At 29.6% G+C, this 13098-nt stretch overlaps 1 protein-coding gene across 2 annotated transcripts; it reads left to right on the forward strand.

Annotated features, from left to right (window-relative positions):
• Nucleotides 1–6164: 6164 nt before the first annotated feature.
• Nucleotides 6165–12915, forward strand: Eloa (transcription elongation factor elongin A). 2 transcript variants are annotated; one of them, XM_078178724.1, is made up of 10 exons: nt 6165–6180; nt 6528–6629; nt 7045–7313; nt 7466–8463; nt 8767–8939; nt 9055–9224; nt 9286–9377; nt 9471–9670; nt 9766–10045; nt 10307–12915. In XM_078178724.1, the coding sequence occupies exons 2-10, from the start codon at nt 6561–6563 to the stop codon at nt 10384–10386; spliced, it is 2331 nt and encodes a 776-aa protein (XP_078034850.1). In that variant the 5' UTR covers nt 6165–6180; nt 6528–6560; the 3' UTR covers nt 10387–12915. The 2 variants fall into 2 exon arrangements, with proteins under 2 accessions (XP_078034850.1, XP_078034843.1); XM_078178717.1 differs by lacking the exon at nt 6165–6180 and having other exon boundaries at nt 6200–6629.
• The last annotated feature ends 183 nt before the right edge of the window (nt 12916–13098 follow it).

The following is a 13098-nucleotide window of genomic DNA, read 5'->3' on the forward strand; positions in this document are numbered from 1 at the left end:
TCATCGAGATAGTTATTTTCTCTTATAATACATCGAACATTCTTTGAATAAATTATCATCTGTAAGTGTTTTTCAACACTTTTAATAATCACTTTTAGAGTAATTGATTCTGTATCTATTTTTAACACATTGAGTGATCGTAATAAAACATTATAAGTAGAATGCCAATTTTGTGCACTTATAATACTGCTATATTTGCTTCTACTCGTTAGAAAAATTAATGTATATCTAACTCATGTATTTTGCGATTAATACAGGTAGTTTTTATTTTGGATAAATATTCGCAGTCTAGCAATAAGTTTTGTGAAATAATATCAGAATATCAGAATAATTGGATTACTACATTTGTACATAGTGTTGTTATTTTTCAACTGCCTTTATTACTTTTGTAAGATCAAAACTGTTGAAAAAGGAATTGGAAATACTGAAAAATAATTTTAATTTTTATAAAAACGATCTGTTAGTGAATTCACAGTATAAAATAATCCAAATCATGTGAAAACATATGGTAAATTCATCGACTCAAACCCATGCAAAGTATGTGCTAATGTACCTCTAATATTTTAACACTAAACCTGTCGAATGCTAAAAGTAGTATGTGTTACCTCATAGAAATAGCACGTTTGAGTTTATTTAGACATCGCGCAAATTTGATAAGGATGTAAGCGCAGATAGAAGTGTTTAGACTATCACTTTTCTTAAAGATGACTTTATAATGTCACTAATTGTACAATACAAAGTTTTAAACCGATTGTTTGACCAATGGTTGTAGATTTATCATTGATCCAAGTCACAGAAATAAAGTAATTTGATCTGAATTCGCAAAAAGTCCAATAATTAATCACGCCGATTAATTCTCGGATCTTGTTACACTGAGTCGGATGCGCAGCAGCCCGACCTACTTGAAAGAATGATTTTGAAAGTTTCAGAGATTGTCGAACATGTTTGGCAGGGGTCGCGGTTTATGCAGCATTGCATCGCGAACCAAACCTAACGGTATATTGAAAGCAGTGCATGCGTGAATTGCTCCTTGCACACCGTTTCGCTGATCGAGCAAAATGTCAGTTTTTCTAAACGTAAAGTACTATGTGTCCGAAGAATGGCAGCTGTTTCTTCAAACGGAACAAATGCTGGCCATGACAATCATTCTTTCTCATGTCTCTCTCGTTTTATTCGTTGCTTCTATCTTTTAGATAATACGCACACACTAAAGAGTTGAAGCTTTCAGGATTTGACACCTGCAAAAGTTAAAATAGAAAAGTTATCCAAATGTCCTAATCTACAGTTGAAAATCTCAAGAATTAGAACTATTTAGATTCTACTAGTCATTAAAAACAAAAGTAGGAAGATTGGAAGTTTTTAACTGCATTGCCAAAATGATGGAACATGACAAAATACATTTCGCAGATACTATAGAATGCATTACAAGATCATTCTTTAAATATTAAGAACATTATTTGTAACAATTTAAGAGCCACACTATTGATTTTAAATGAGGTTTTTAGGTGTAACGTATGAAATATCTTTGATTATACTTTAATATCTATAATACTGTCCGAGTTACAACTTTTAAGGAAACTTGGTATTGGGCTTTGTAACTTTGTTCGTATCTTCGTAACTCAGAAAATTTAAGACAACGATGATCTAAACGCGCTTTGTAATAGAATCATCGAACTTCTTTCAAAGTCAATAAAGTTTTAAAAAATATGCACGTAACGTCTAATAACGTAAAGTCTTCATCGTAATAATTTAATTTTTCTTTAAAAATAGCGAATCGAAGTATTTGCTCAACAATTAATACATCATTAAATACGTGAGAGGTATGTAATTGAGGAATACAAAATGTTTCCAGCGAAGTTTCCAAGTCTGTGAAATACGTCATAACAAACATTTACGTTCGTAAAATATTTGATAATAAGTAGTAAAATAATAAAAATACAAAACGAAAAAAATGACAGTTTTGACGATTTAAGTACTTAACGTACTATGCCACACGGACCAAAAATATTTATATGCTCCACAATTATTTTCCTGAAAAAACGAGAATGTTCTACAATAAAATATTTGAACATTTTTAAGTTCGTTTTTTCCATGAATAATTTCATCATCATTTTTTAAACCAACGTCGGACATTTTTTGGCACATGTCCAATAAAGCCTTTCCAGGAAGAACCGTCTTAACTGGAAAATGTGCAACTTCCAATTTGTGTAATAAGCGCTGACGTATATTTCGTTTGTCCATGAGAAGTTCAATATTTGAAATCAAATTAGAATGTATTGCGAGTTTTGGAGAAATTCTCAAAAACTGTTTCCAAGAATTTATGCACTAGATAATACATATTTTCATGTATTTTTAGAAGTTAGAGTAATTGTTTTTGTTTATTCTAATAAAATATAAACGTCCATGCCATGTCGTAATTCAAATTATTTTCAGGCGAGATAATTTCGTTGATAGTATTAATTTCTAATGCGTACTGCCTACAAATTATGCGAAGATATCAAAATTCTTCCCTTAAGTTGTAACTTCGAGATTACAAAATTTCGAAGGAAATAACTGTTTCGGATTTTGAACAAAGTAATTAATATTGTAACTTTCTCGTTTCGCACGTTACACATTGAGTAACCCTTAAGCTGCCACCTATTGCTCAAATTTAATTGTGTACTGCGTGCAGTTCGTATGGTAGTATTCCCATAAAGTTTGTAGAGGCAATAAATAACAACGAAATACGTGTAATGAACTTTAGATATTTTATATTATATAAAATAAGAAAATGTGAATTAAGATGCGATGAATATGTTTAATAATAACGTTTTAAAAAATAAATCATCACAAAAATAAGGAAGTGGATCACATTTATACATAATCAAATGTTTAATTTCGTTTTCAACTTTTATTCTCTTCATGAAATAAAATATATCATTATCATATAAAAATAGTATCTCAAATATTTATCTAAAATTTAAAATACATAGCATACTTGTCGTCATATTTGATTGAAATTATACTTATTATAAATTATACTACAAACTAGACTTATCTGTTTTCAGAATCTTCATACTATAAAGATAAATGTCTATTAAACCGGCTTCATTAAAAAACAATCAATTTATATCACTTGTAGAGTTCACGTGATTATTGTAAAACAAATAGTGTAAAATCTTCATCAGATTTTAGGCGAAATTATTCTTCGTCCTTGTAGTTCCGTTAAATACAACGTACTTTTTGTAATCCAATTAAAAATGTGAAAGTGCACTGGCATCTGCAGGTCTTTATGTAGGAACATATTGTATAATCGTGTCCTGTATTTTCAACCCACTTTACGAAGCCTGACCAGTCATCTTGCACATTTTGAATTACATTATCACGCTGTGTCTTCATATGCCCATGATAGATACACGCAGGATGTCCTAGTTTTCTTCCGCAAAACTTTAGCGGTCAAAAAAATCGCAGTTGCAAGTACTTCTCTGCAAATGACAACTTAAAAATGTCTTTTCGTGTTTGTTTAAATGAAAATAACGGGCTTGCTTATAAATTACACATTTTAATTGAAGACTGAGTTTCCGGTTGAAGGATTAATAAATAATAATAACGTGAAATTTTATATAAATTCTCGCCCGATAAAATAGTAAAATTTTCTCTTATTGATTTTTCAATGCATATTATATCGTTCGATAGCTGGCCAAGAAAAAGTTCTCTGTGCCAAATTTCTGCTCTGCAGCTTGTTCGTAAGAATAATTAAAAGATAAATTAGATCCCGCGTTTTTTTGCACATTTCCCCTTCCAGTGGCTACTCAAAATTAAAAGAATGTGGATTATTATGGATAACAAGTATCCTATATATATATCCAAAAATCATCGACATTAACCTTCACTCTGTTAGCAATTCCTTAAACTTATCCAAGAATTCACAATCAGTTCGAGGAGTCCTCAGGACTACGAAGTAATGGAGTAAAGGAGTTTCAAGTTCTAGAAATCTGATTATAAGGGTAAAGTTAGATTATTGGAAATCATTCTTCAGCATGTCCATGCGTGCATGTGATATTTTATTTTTCCTATGATTCATAGCTTTCTTCATTTAACTTTCCATATTATGAAGTTCTAAAATTAATAAGAAACATACTTTCTATTCGCTCCACAAATATTCATATAACCAGATTAGTAATTTCAAGATTTTCTTCGCACGTGACTTCAACTTAGGTCACCTCAATGCATAACCTGTTATGTTAGTTTTCTATATACATGTACATGTATAGCTGTGAATTACTACAAGATAACAACACTTCAGGATTTTTATTGAATACAGCATACAATAAGAAATATTTAATTTATATATACTATAATTTTATATTTATATATATATATATATATATTATTATATAAAAAAATACACTTGAGCTTTATTAGACTCAAAACTTACCTCAACCGATTGCAAGAATGACAACTTTTTTCTTGTGGAACCGCACAGCATTCTTGCATTGCAGATGGCAAATTAATGTTGCGAATTTAGTTACAAGTGACCTACCACTAATAAAGTGTTGCCAATAAAGAAAAGGGGGAAATTTGAATTGTAAAATCTAACATCGATTTTAAAATTATATCTTTTATTGTAATATAGCGTCAAAAAACTTTAGATTAAACAGAAAGATAAAAAGATTGGTTTTACAACAACACGTGACAAATATGAAATAATGAAATAATCAAATTTTGAGAAAGACTTTTTTAAATAGAATCAAAATAGAAAATTATAATATTATAATATTAAATAGAAAATAAAAACAAGCTTTATCATTTTCCTCTATTTTTGTATATTTGTATATATGTACATATTTTCAAATATTGTATAATAAAATACAATAAATATTCGATAAACCATACATTGATTAAGTAGTGCTTCATCATACAGGGCCATGTTGGAGGGAAAGAGTTCAGAAATTTGAAGTAAGGTACAGAAACTTCTTTTCTCTGATTGGTTGACGCTTCAAAACCAAGCAGTGTTGCCCTCAGAATTTTAGGCAAAAAGAAAATCTAGCGTGTGAGGAAGACAGCACATCAGCGCAACACATGCGAAACGAGTCACGCCGACTATTCACTTTCCTTGCGCATTCGCATGCCTGGCGCTCCATCTGAAATACGCGGCGCGATATTCAACTTGTATTTGTCGCCTCGTAGGTTTCTCAATCACATTTGCAAGTGAATTTGAGCAGAATGCTCAATGTATATTGAGATATGTTTCGAATGTATATGTTTGTAGGTAATATTTTGACAAGTTGAGCAGGATAAGATTCAGCTAATTATTGTATTACCCTGAAATTTAAGGGAGAGAAAATGAACGAATGTTACAAGAGAATAGTGTAAATTTCATATCTTTTTCTGAAAGATAATTATTTGCTCGAAATGCGGCCCATTTTAATGTAATTTTTAAAAAAGTGCAAAAGCCATTCATAAACGCAGTAATTACTCGACATATTACTGCGAGCGTCCTAGTCAATAATTGCATGCGCCTAAGTTAAGAATCGTTGTTGTAAGAAAGGGAGCCATAGCAAATACCGACTTCGTTCTGGCTCCCTTTCGGATCTCTAAAGTAGCAACAGTTCTGGCTTTTCTGCATGCTACACGGATATGATGGGAACGTAAAATAATTCGATTATGTTATGATTCGATCTTCAGTACAGAACAAATAATAACGAACTAACACCTGCAAACTAAGAAATCTTTTTTGGCATTGTAAAGTAGAGTATAATGTTTAAGGATTTATTTGTTCTATTTTACTCTTTTCTAATGACAAATGATGTTACACTAGGTTATAACCTTAACATTCATATTGAGCATGCTAGGAAGATACAGCATTCGTATTCGTATCTGTGATGAGTTGTGGTACATCGCTGGTAAAAAGTACAAGCCGAATTTTGATTTCACGTGATTTCGTTTGATTTCACCTCCGTACGAACATTCGCCCACAATGCCGTTGGGTTCGTTGTGTCTCTCTTAGTCATTTTCCGTTCCCTTTTTGAAGTAACTGCGCGAAGGTGGATGCGTAGTAGAACGGTAGGGATAAAAAGGATTCTGAATTGGGAGAAGAAAAAGCTCTTGAATTGAGTGACGACTGTATATAGTGTTTTTATCTAGTTACAAGTGAATTTTACTAGAACTTTCCAGATGCAGATGGTTTCCTTTTTGACAGTACATCTACCATATTCTAATTTCAGTTAATAGTAGTATTTACTCTTGGGGACTGTAAATTGTTACTTTCCTCACAGTTTTACAATATTTTACATTAATGACATTGTATCTATGAAAACATACGTAATTTGAAGATGGTATTTTACGTATAGTATTCAATTATTAAAGATGATACAGATCTTTTTTTATTAACATCATATAAAATAATATTTTACACTTTCTTGTTTGATTATGGGTATAAACCAATTGATTATATTTATCGTAAAGCTAATAAAAGTAGATTCCTGTTACAATTGAATACATTTTTGATTCGTTGTCGCATCCAATCTACCTGTTCGTAAATACAGGACAACAACAGTTAGCAGCTGGCAACCGCAATAATGTCTGTTGTAGACAAAATTAAACATTATCAGCGAAATATTGAAAAATGCGATGACAATGGGGATAGAGTATGTATTCTGGCACCATTTTTTATAATGTTCAAGTTTCTAGCGATGCCCAAAATAATATTGTATGTTTGTCTTTTAATAATAACCTCACAAAGCTTAAGTATAATGCAGTTCTATTTAAGATACAGTATTGTCAAAAATTTAATGCGTATACGATTTTAAGACATTTTAAAATATTTTTTTTCAACTGAAAATAAAGAGCATTAATATTGTTATCACTTTTCGTTTATTTTATTTGACTATATGTGGACAAGATAAGATTAAAACAAATATTTGTTTCTACTCTATTTAAATTTGATTATATAATTTCATTATGATATTTGTGTCTTAATGCTTATCATTTTTGCCAGTTGAATGTATATTGACGTTGAATAAATATACTGATACAAGTATATTGTTTTGCATTCTGTTACAGATGTTACATTGTATTTCGAAACTATCCAATTTGCCAGTGACAGTACAACATCTTCAGGAGACTGGAGTTGGACGAACAGTTAACGCATTGAGGAAATATGAAAATGGTGTAGGAGATGCTGCTAAAGCACTTGTTGCCAAATGGAAGGCAATGGTTGCTAGTGAAGAAACTAGTGAAGGTGAAGATGAAGACGAAGCGTGTGTTCCTGATGCACCTGAAAGTTACAGTGACAGTCGTGAATCTCCCCAATCTGAAGAAAATTGTATAAGGTACAAAGGAATTATATTTTTCTACTAACCATCTTTCATCTACATTATGATTTATAATGTTACAATAGCGCATTAATACTAAAAAATAATATTGATGTGCAAATAACAATTATAACAGAGATAAAAATTCAATATACTTAATGATTTTTCAGACACAAGAGTGAAGAAAGTGAAAAACATTTGCATAGGCATAAAATAGAAAAGATTGAAACATTAAATTCATCACAAAATAAACATATATCTAAACAAGAATCAAAACCAAAATCTGACAAGACTAATTCAAAACGTAACAATGATGTCATCAAAAGTTCTAATAGTGAATCAGAAAAACAAAAGAAGTATGAGAAAGATAAACATAATCAGAAACATCAATCTCGAACTGTAAAAGAATCTCTAAAAGATAATAAAAGTGCCTCTAAAAAAGATGACATACAAGGGTCAAAGCATCAAAGTCAGTATAAACCTGAAAACCCTGAAAAATATTCTAGTAAATCTTCTGAAAGCAGTAGTTTGAATAAAAATAATGAAGAGAATTATAAAAAACGAAAATGTGAAAGTTCCAATAATCCAAAAAAGGAAAGCAAACGCAGAAAAAATTCAGAAAGTGAAAATGATGAAGGTATTGTCAAGAAGATACCAGAAGGAATTTACGTATCTTCTATTTCTGAAAAACATAGCAGTACTAGTACAACAAGTACAATCAAAATAAAAGAAGAGCCTAAGGAGAAGGATGGTTTAAATAAGAATGAGAATAAATACGAGAAAAAAGATTCACAAGAAAAATTGAGGAGCTGCTCCAGTAAACACAGAAGTGACTCAACAAATAGCAAGTTAAAAGATAGTGGAGAGAAAAGTAGATACAAAAGTGATAATCAAACAAGTCATAGTAAAGATGAGTCCAGAAAAATTGATGGTCATCATTCCAATAAAGACCTCTTAGAGTCAAAGCATCGTAATAGTTCCTCTAGTGATAAGCATTGTGATAAAAATAAAGATAGAAGTAAAAGAAAGGATCACAAAGAAGAAAAAAATAAACATGACAACAAAAATAAGGATGCAAAACATACTAAGCATGGGTCAAAAGAACCTAAAGAATCAGTTAAAATTAAGCAAGAAATTAATGGAGATGAAGGGATAGATTGTAATTCGGGTTAGTTTACAAAGAGATAATCACTATAATGATCTTTAATGACAGATTTCACAATATTTATTAAATATGTAATTATTTGTTTCTTCTATTAACAAAAATGTTAATTTAATTTCACATATTGTATATGGTTACAATAACTTTTTCAAATAAAGGAATAGTTTATTTTTGTACAAAAGTGACGTCTCAATAAAATTATCCCTTATATAAAATTAGAAAATTTAATTATAGTTGTACATTTTCATGTGGTACAAATTTAAAAGTCTTAACAATATAATAATTCATATCTTTTGTTTCTGCATTTAGGTGCCAGTTTTGCTGAGGCACTTGGTATGTGTACAATGACTCAGCCATCTAGGAAACGTATTAACAATTCTGCAAGTACAAGTTCTACGAAAACAGTAAAAGTAGAACCACCATCAACACCTACTAAAAAGCCAATACCGAAAGCTGAATCACCAATCGACGATCCTTTACTAGTAAAATAAATATAAATACATCATATAGTATAATTTGCATTAATCTATTTAGCAAACTTATAAGCAATTAATATTTTCATAAATTTCAATATATTAAAGAAATCCTCTGTTACAGCCACCATCGCTTTTATTATCGAATGTGAAATTAGAACCATTAAGTGTAGACTTGGCGTCTACACTACCTGAAATTAGTCCGAATTATAAACCACTGCCATATGTTAATCCTGTTTCTCGAAAAGAGGAAGATAAATCACTTACAGATGTGATATGTGTTAAAAATCAAAGGTAATAGTCTAGTAATTGGGAAAGTATGTATATAATATAACATCTTCATATAAAATTTTAGGACAAAAGTATATTCAGGAAATAAATCTGGTTATTCCACTGTACCAACCTTATTTGAAATATGTACACAAGTACTAATAGAAAATATCGATGGTAAGTATATGCAAGAAACAACACTTCTTTGTTTGGAAACGTAACATTGAACACAATACATAGAATATTCATTTTTTGTTGTTTTCTGCGTAGCACTTGAATTTACTGGTGGAGTGCCTTTTGACATCATAAAAACTGTCTTAGAACGTGCTACGGCAGACCAGTTATTTATGTTAGAACATTATAATCCTTACTTAATTGAAGATACTGATCGTTTGTGGGAATTTCATTGTAATCGTCAATTTAGAAACAAACAAAGAGAAGAAATGGAGACATGGCGCGAAATGTACATGGTACGTACCTTTTAATATAGATTAACGATTTTATAAAGTTGTATCTTAAAAAGATTTATATTAATTATGGAACCTTTGATTTTTCTCATTATTAGCGTTGCTTAGACGAAAGAGAAGCAAAACTGAAAACACTTACAGCTAACATAAAACAATCAATTGATAAATCTGTTCCTGTACGATCTACAAAACTTGCGTATGTGGACAATATTGTTAAACCACCTAGAAATGTTCTGAAAAAGCAAGCTAAATATGGGACTGCAAATTCTGTACCTAGCTCTACATCTAGTTTAAAGAACAAATTAATTAGTGGTGGTGGACCCACAGCTGCAACAAACATTTCTGTTCCACCGCCACCTATGGCTCGAGTTAAAACATGTAAGTTTTGTGTGATAAATTTCAGGAATTTAAATACTATATCAATATTTCGTATATCCATTCCATCTTCTTCAGATGGAATATAGTAATTTCTATTATAGATTTAAATTCTATTGTTGAATTAGTATATTTCATCCATTTTAGTAGAGGATAGTCTACATTCAACAATAAACGTGCATTAAACATTATTTAAGGTGATAGAGTTATACAATTTTTTAACGAGAGTATGTTTCTACTAAATATTCTCATTTATTTTACCAGCATCTGGTTCTGTGAAGAAAACAAAAGCACCTCTGATGGCGAAAGCTCTACAATTAATAAAAGGACGTTATAAGCGGTAGTTTTACGATTTCATTAAAAGTTAATTACTTAATTAAATTATGCATCAATTTATAATGCATTTTACGTTTATATACATGTATTATAATAACATCAGTCATATCAGTTTGTATTCTTGGTTATTTCATCAAATAACAAAAGGGTGTATCCATAACAAAAATATGTTAAAAAGTACACTTGTTATATTAGGCATTTTAAAAATTAACCAATTTAATCGTGTAATGTTTTGTCATAAATGTCATAATCAGGTTAATGAATTGTACAGGGATAGAAACCAAAGTTTTTTAACAATTGAAGGGTTTAAGAAGATTTTGTTAGAGATATGCAGTTTTGAGTGAAATCAGTTTGAAATTACTTTGTTACGAATATTTTTCATCGTCCTTGCATTTCTTTATTTAGTTACAGAACAAAGTAATATAAGGGATATTATAAAAAGATTTCTTATGCTACCTTCAGTTTAGTTGCAACAGTGATTCAATTATGTCTAAAAATATTACAGAACATCTTCATTCTTGGAACCCCTTAATTCATACACGAATTTGAAGAATTTTTTCAATCATGCAAGTAATTACTTTATTATCTATTAAATAAGTTGTCGTAAATTTAATGCTGGAATGTACAAACAAAAAATATAATGAGGCAAACAATTAAACAATTGACTTTCCCACTGTGCTCCAGTTTAGTTTGCTTGTTAATGTTTAACAAAAATATCTACACATCCGTAATTTAAAGTTGTGTGTATGTTAACTGTGCCCCATTTGTTGCCGTGTTTGATTAATTTCGTAAGATTACAATTGTAAATATTTGTTTATTAAGAAGTATAAAAAACATGAGCATAAAAGAATATCTAATACTATAGCAGCAAGTAATAAATGTGAACCGTACATGCTATTGAGTATCACAGAGTGACATAAAAGTGGAGCATACTATTATGTATGGAAGAAATATATTGAATTTTTATTTCCGAATTTTAATAAAAATTTGCTAGGACTAACATTTAGATAATTATAATATTAAATTATTTTAGTAACTAGAGGTAAGCTGCATTAAAAATTTTTAGACGATTATTCAGAAATGTGGTCAGATAATTTGCGATCACAAAATTGTTTAATGACACAGATGGACATATATGCAAATAGAAGAAATGGATTTAAATATTGCATGTTAATATTTTTGTAATTCTTTCTTTAAGTAGCAAATCATGATGAACGATTTTGTAAAATTCTTTTTATCCTTATTCGTGATATACATAAGTTAAGCAGACATTGTAATGGAATATATGTATTTAACTTAGAATGTTGATCTTTTAGATATTATGTATTGGGAATAAGTTTCCTGTCAACATCAATTATCATGCATATGAGAATTAACACGTTGACTTCTAAACAAAACTTCTTTATAATTTTTTGTATGATTATCAGTATTTAAAAGAAAGTTCTTATTGTGTTCTATACTAGTATTGGTTATACTGCTGCAACGTAATTGTGATTTCCTAGTGCTATACAGGCATGAGATTTTGACGACATTGTTGTATTTCTGTCAACGTGTTACATGATAGTTTGAAAGGTATTTTGATCAGGATGATGTATCTGGATAACTACAATAAGATTATTCTAACTTGATAAATGAATAGAATTCTGTATATTTGATGCTGGTTTATATAGAACAAATTTTATTCCTTAATTTACAGTAACTCCATAGTGATGTACATACGTACACAATGTTTCATAGTGATAATGATTTTGTGTGAGACGATGCTATTCTATTTATTGTGTAATCATTTATATATATATATATAAGACCAATAATCAAATTTCATTTTACACATGAAAAAATACGGTTCCCTAATTTTATTTGTTTAATATAGGATGGATTTGGATACATTCTTGGCACATAAAATAATTAAAAATGATGAACATAGTGTCACAAATAGTTTTATATTTGTTATATGTAATACACTGTGGATGTTGATGCGAACTTCCCATTTTGGTCCCTAATTTATAATAAAAATTTGACATATTGTGTTCATGATATATTGAGTGTGGGTATACTATGTTCCATAAGTTGAGGGATGCTGTAGTTTGTGCATGAACATCTGCAGTCTAGTAATAAGATAACATTTCGAAAGAAACATATGCATACTGTAATGGAAAAAAAATTAAAAAAGCATGTGAAAACTATACAAATGAATATTACTTCACATTAGTTTCTGCGATAAACCTGTTTACATTTTCGTTAATTTACTTTACAACCAGAAAAACCAATGTATGAAGAGCTATACGATAATTACGCATTGAATTAATTTCTTATATATAGGTTACAGTGATATATTTATGTTATAGTTGTAATATTTAAATTTACTGATTGTTTTAGCAACATTTCGATCAATCTGTGTGAAAATCCTTGAAAATCTTCACATTTCATATTATCTCTGTTTTAAAAGTATTTTTTTGCTTTTAAGAGATTATATTGTTTTCTGTACTTGTCTTATTTAAAATATAAATATGATTTTGATCTAAATATGATTCCGTTTTGTACAGTGAAGTTAATAAAGGGTATATTATATTACCTATCTGCCTCCATCACACAAAATATAACAATATAATGTTAGGATATAGGTATTGAAAATCTTTATATTTTATTTTCGAATAAATTATTAATAATAAAAAAATACAGTTGCATTTGTATTTGTACAATAAAATGTATTTAGTTAT

Source organism: Augochlora pura, chromosome 1 (genome assembly GCF_028453695.1).
Source record: "Augochlora pura isolate Apur16 chromosome 1, APUR_v2.2.1, whole genome shotgun sequence".
NCBI lineage: Eukaryota > Metazoa > Arthropoda > Insecta > Hymenoptera > Halictidae > Augochlora > Augochlora pura.

Bases quoted from the DNA above. Each gene is read 5' to 3' on its own strand.
- Eloa (XM_078178724.1), top strand. From the start codon at position 6,561: ATGTCTGTTGTAGACAAAATTAAACATTATCAGCGAAATATTGAAAAA. The intron at 6,630-7,044 runs GTATGTATTCTG...ATTCTGTTACAG, and splicing joins GCGATGACAATGGGGATAGA to ATGTTACATTGTATTTCGAA. The intron at 10,046-10,306 runs GTAAGTTTTGTG...TTATTTTACCAG, and splicing joins TATGGCTCGAGTTAAAACAT to CATCTGGTTCTGTGAAGAAA.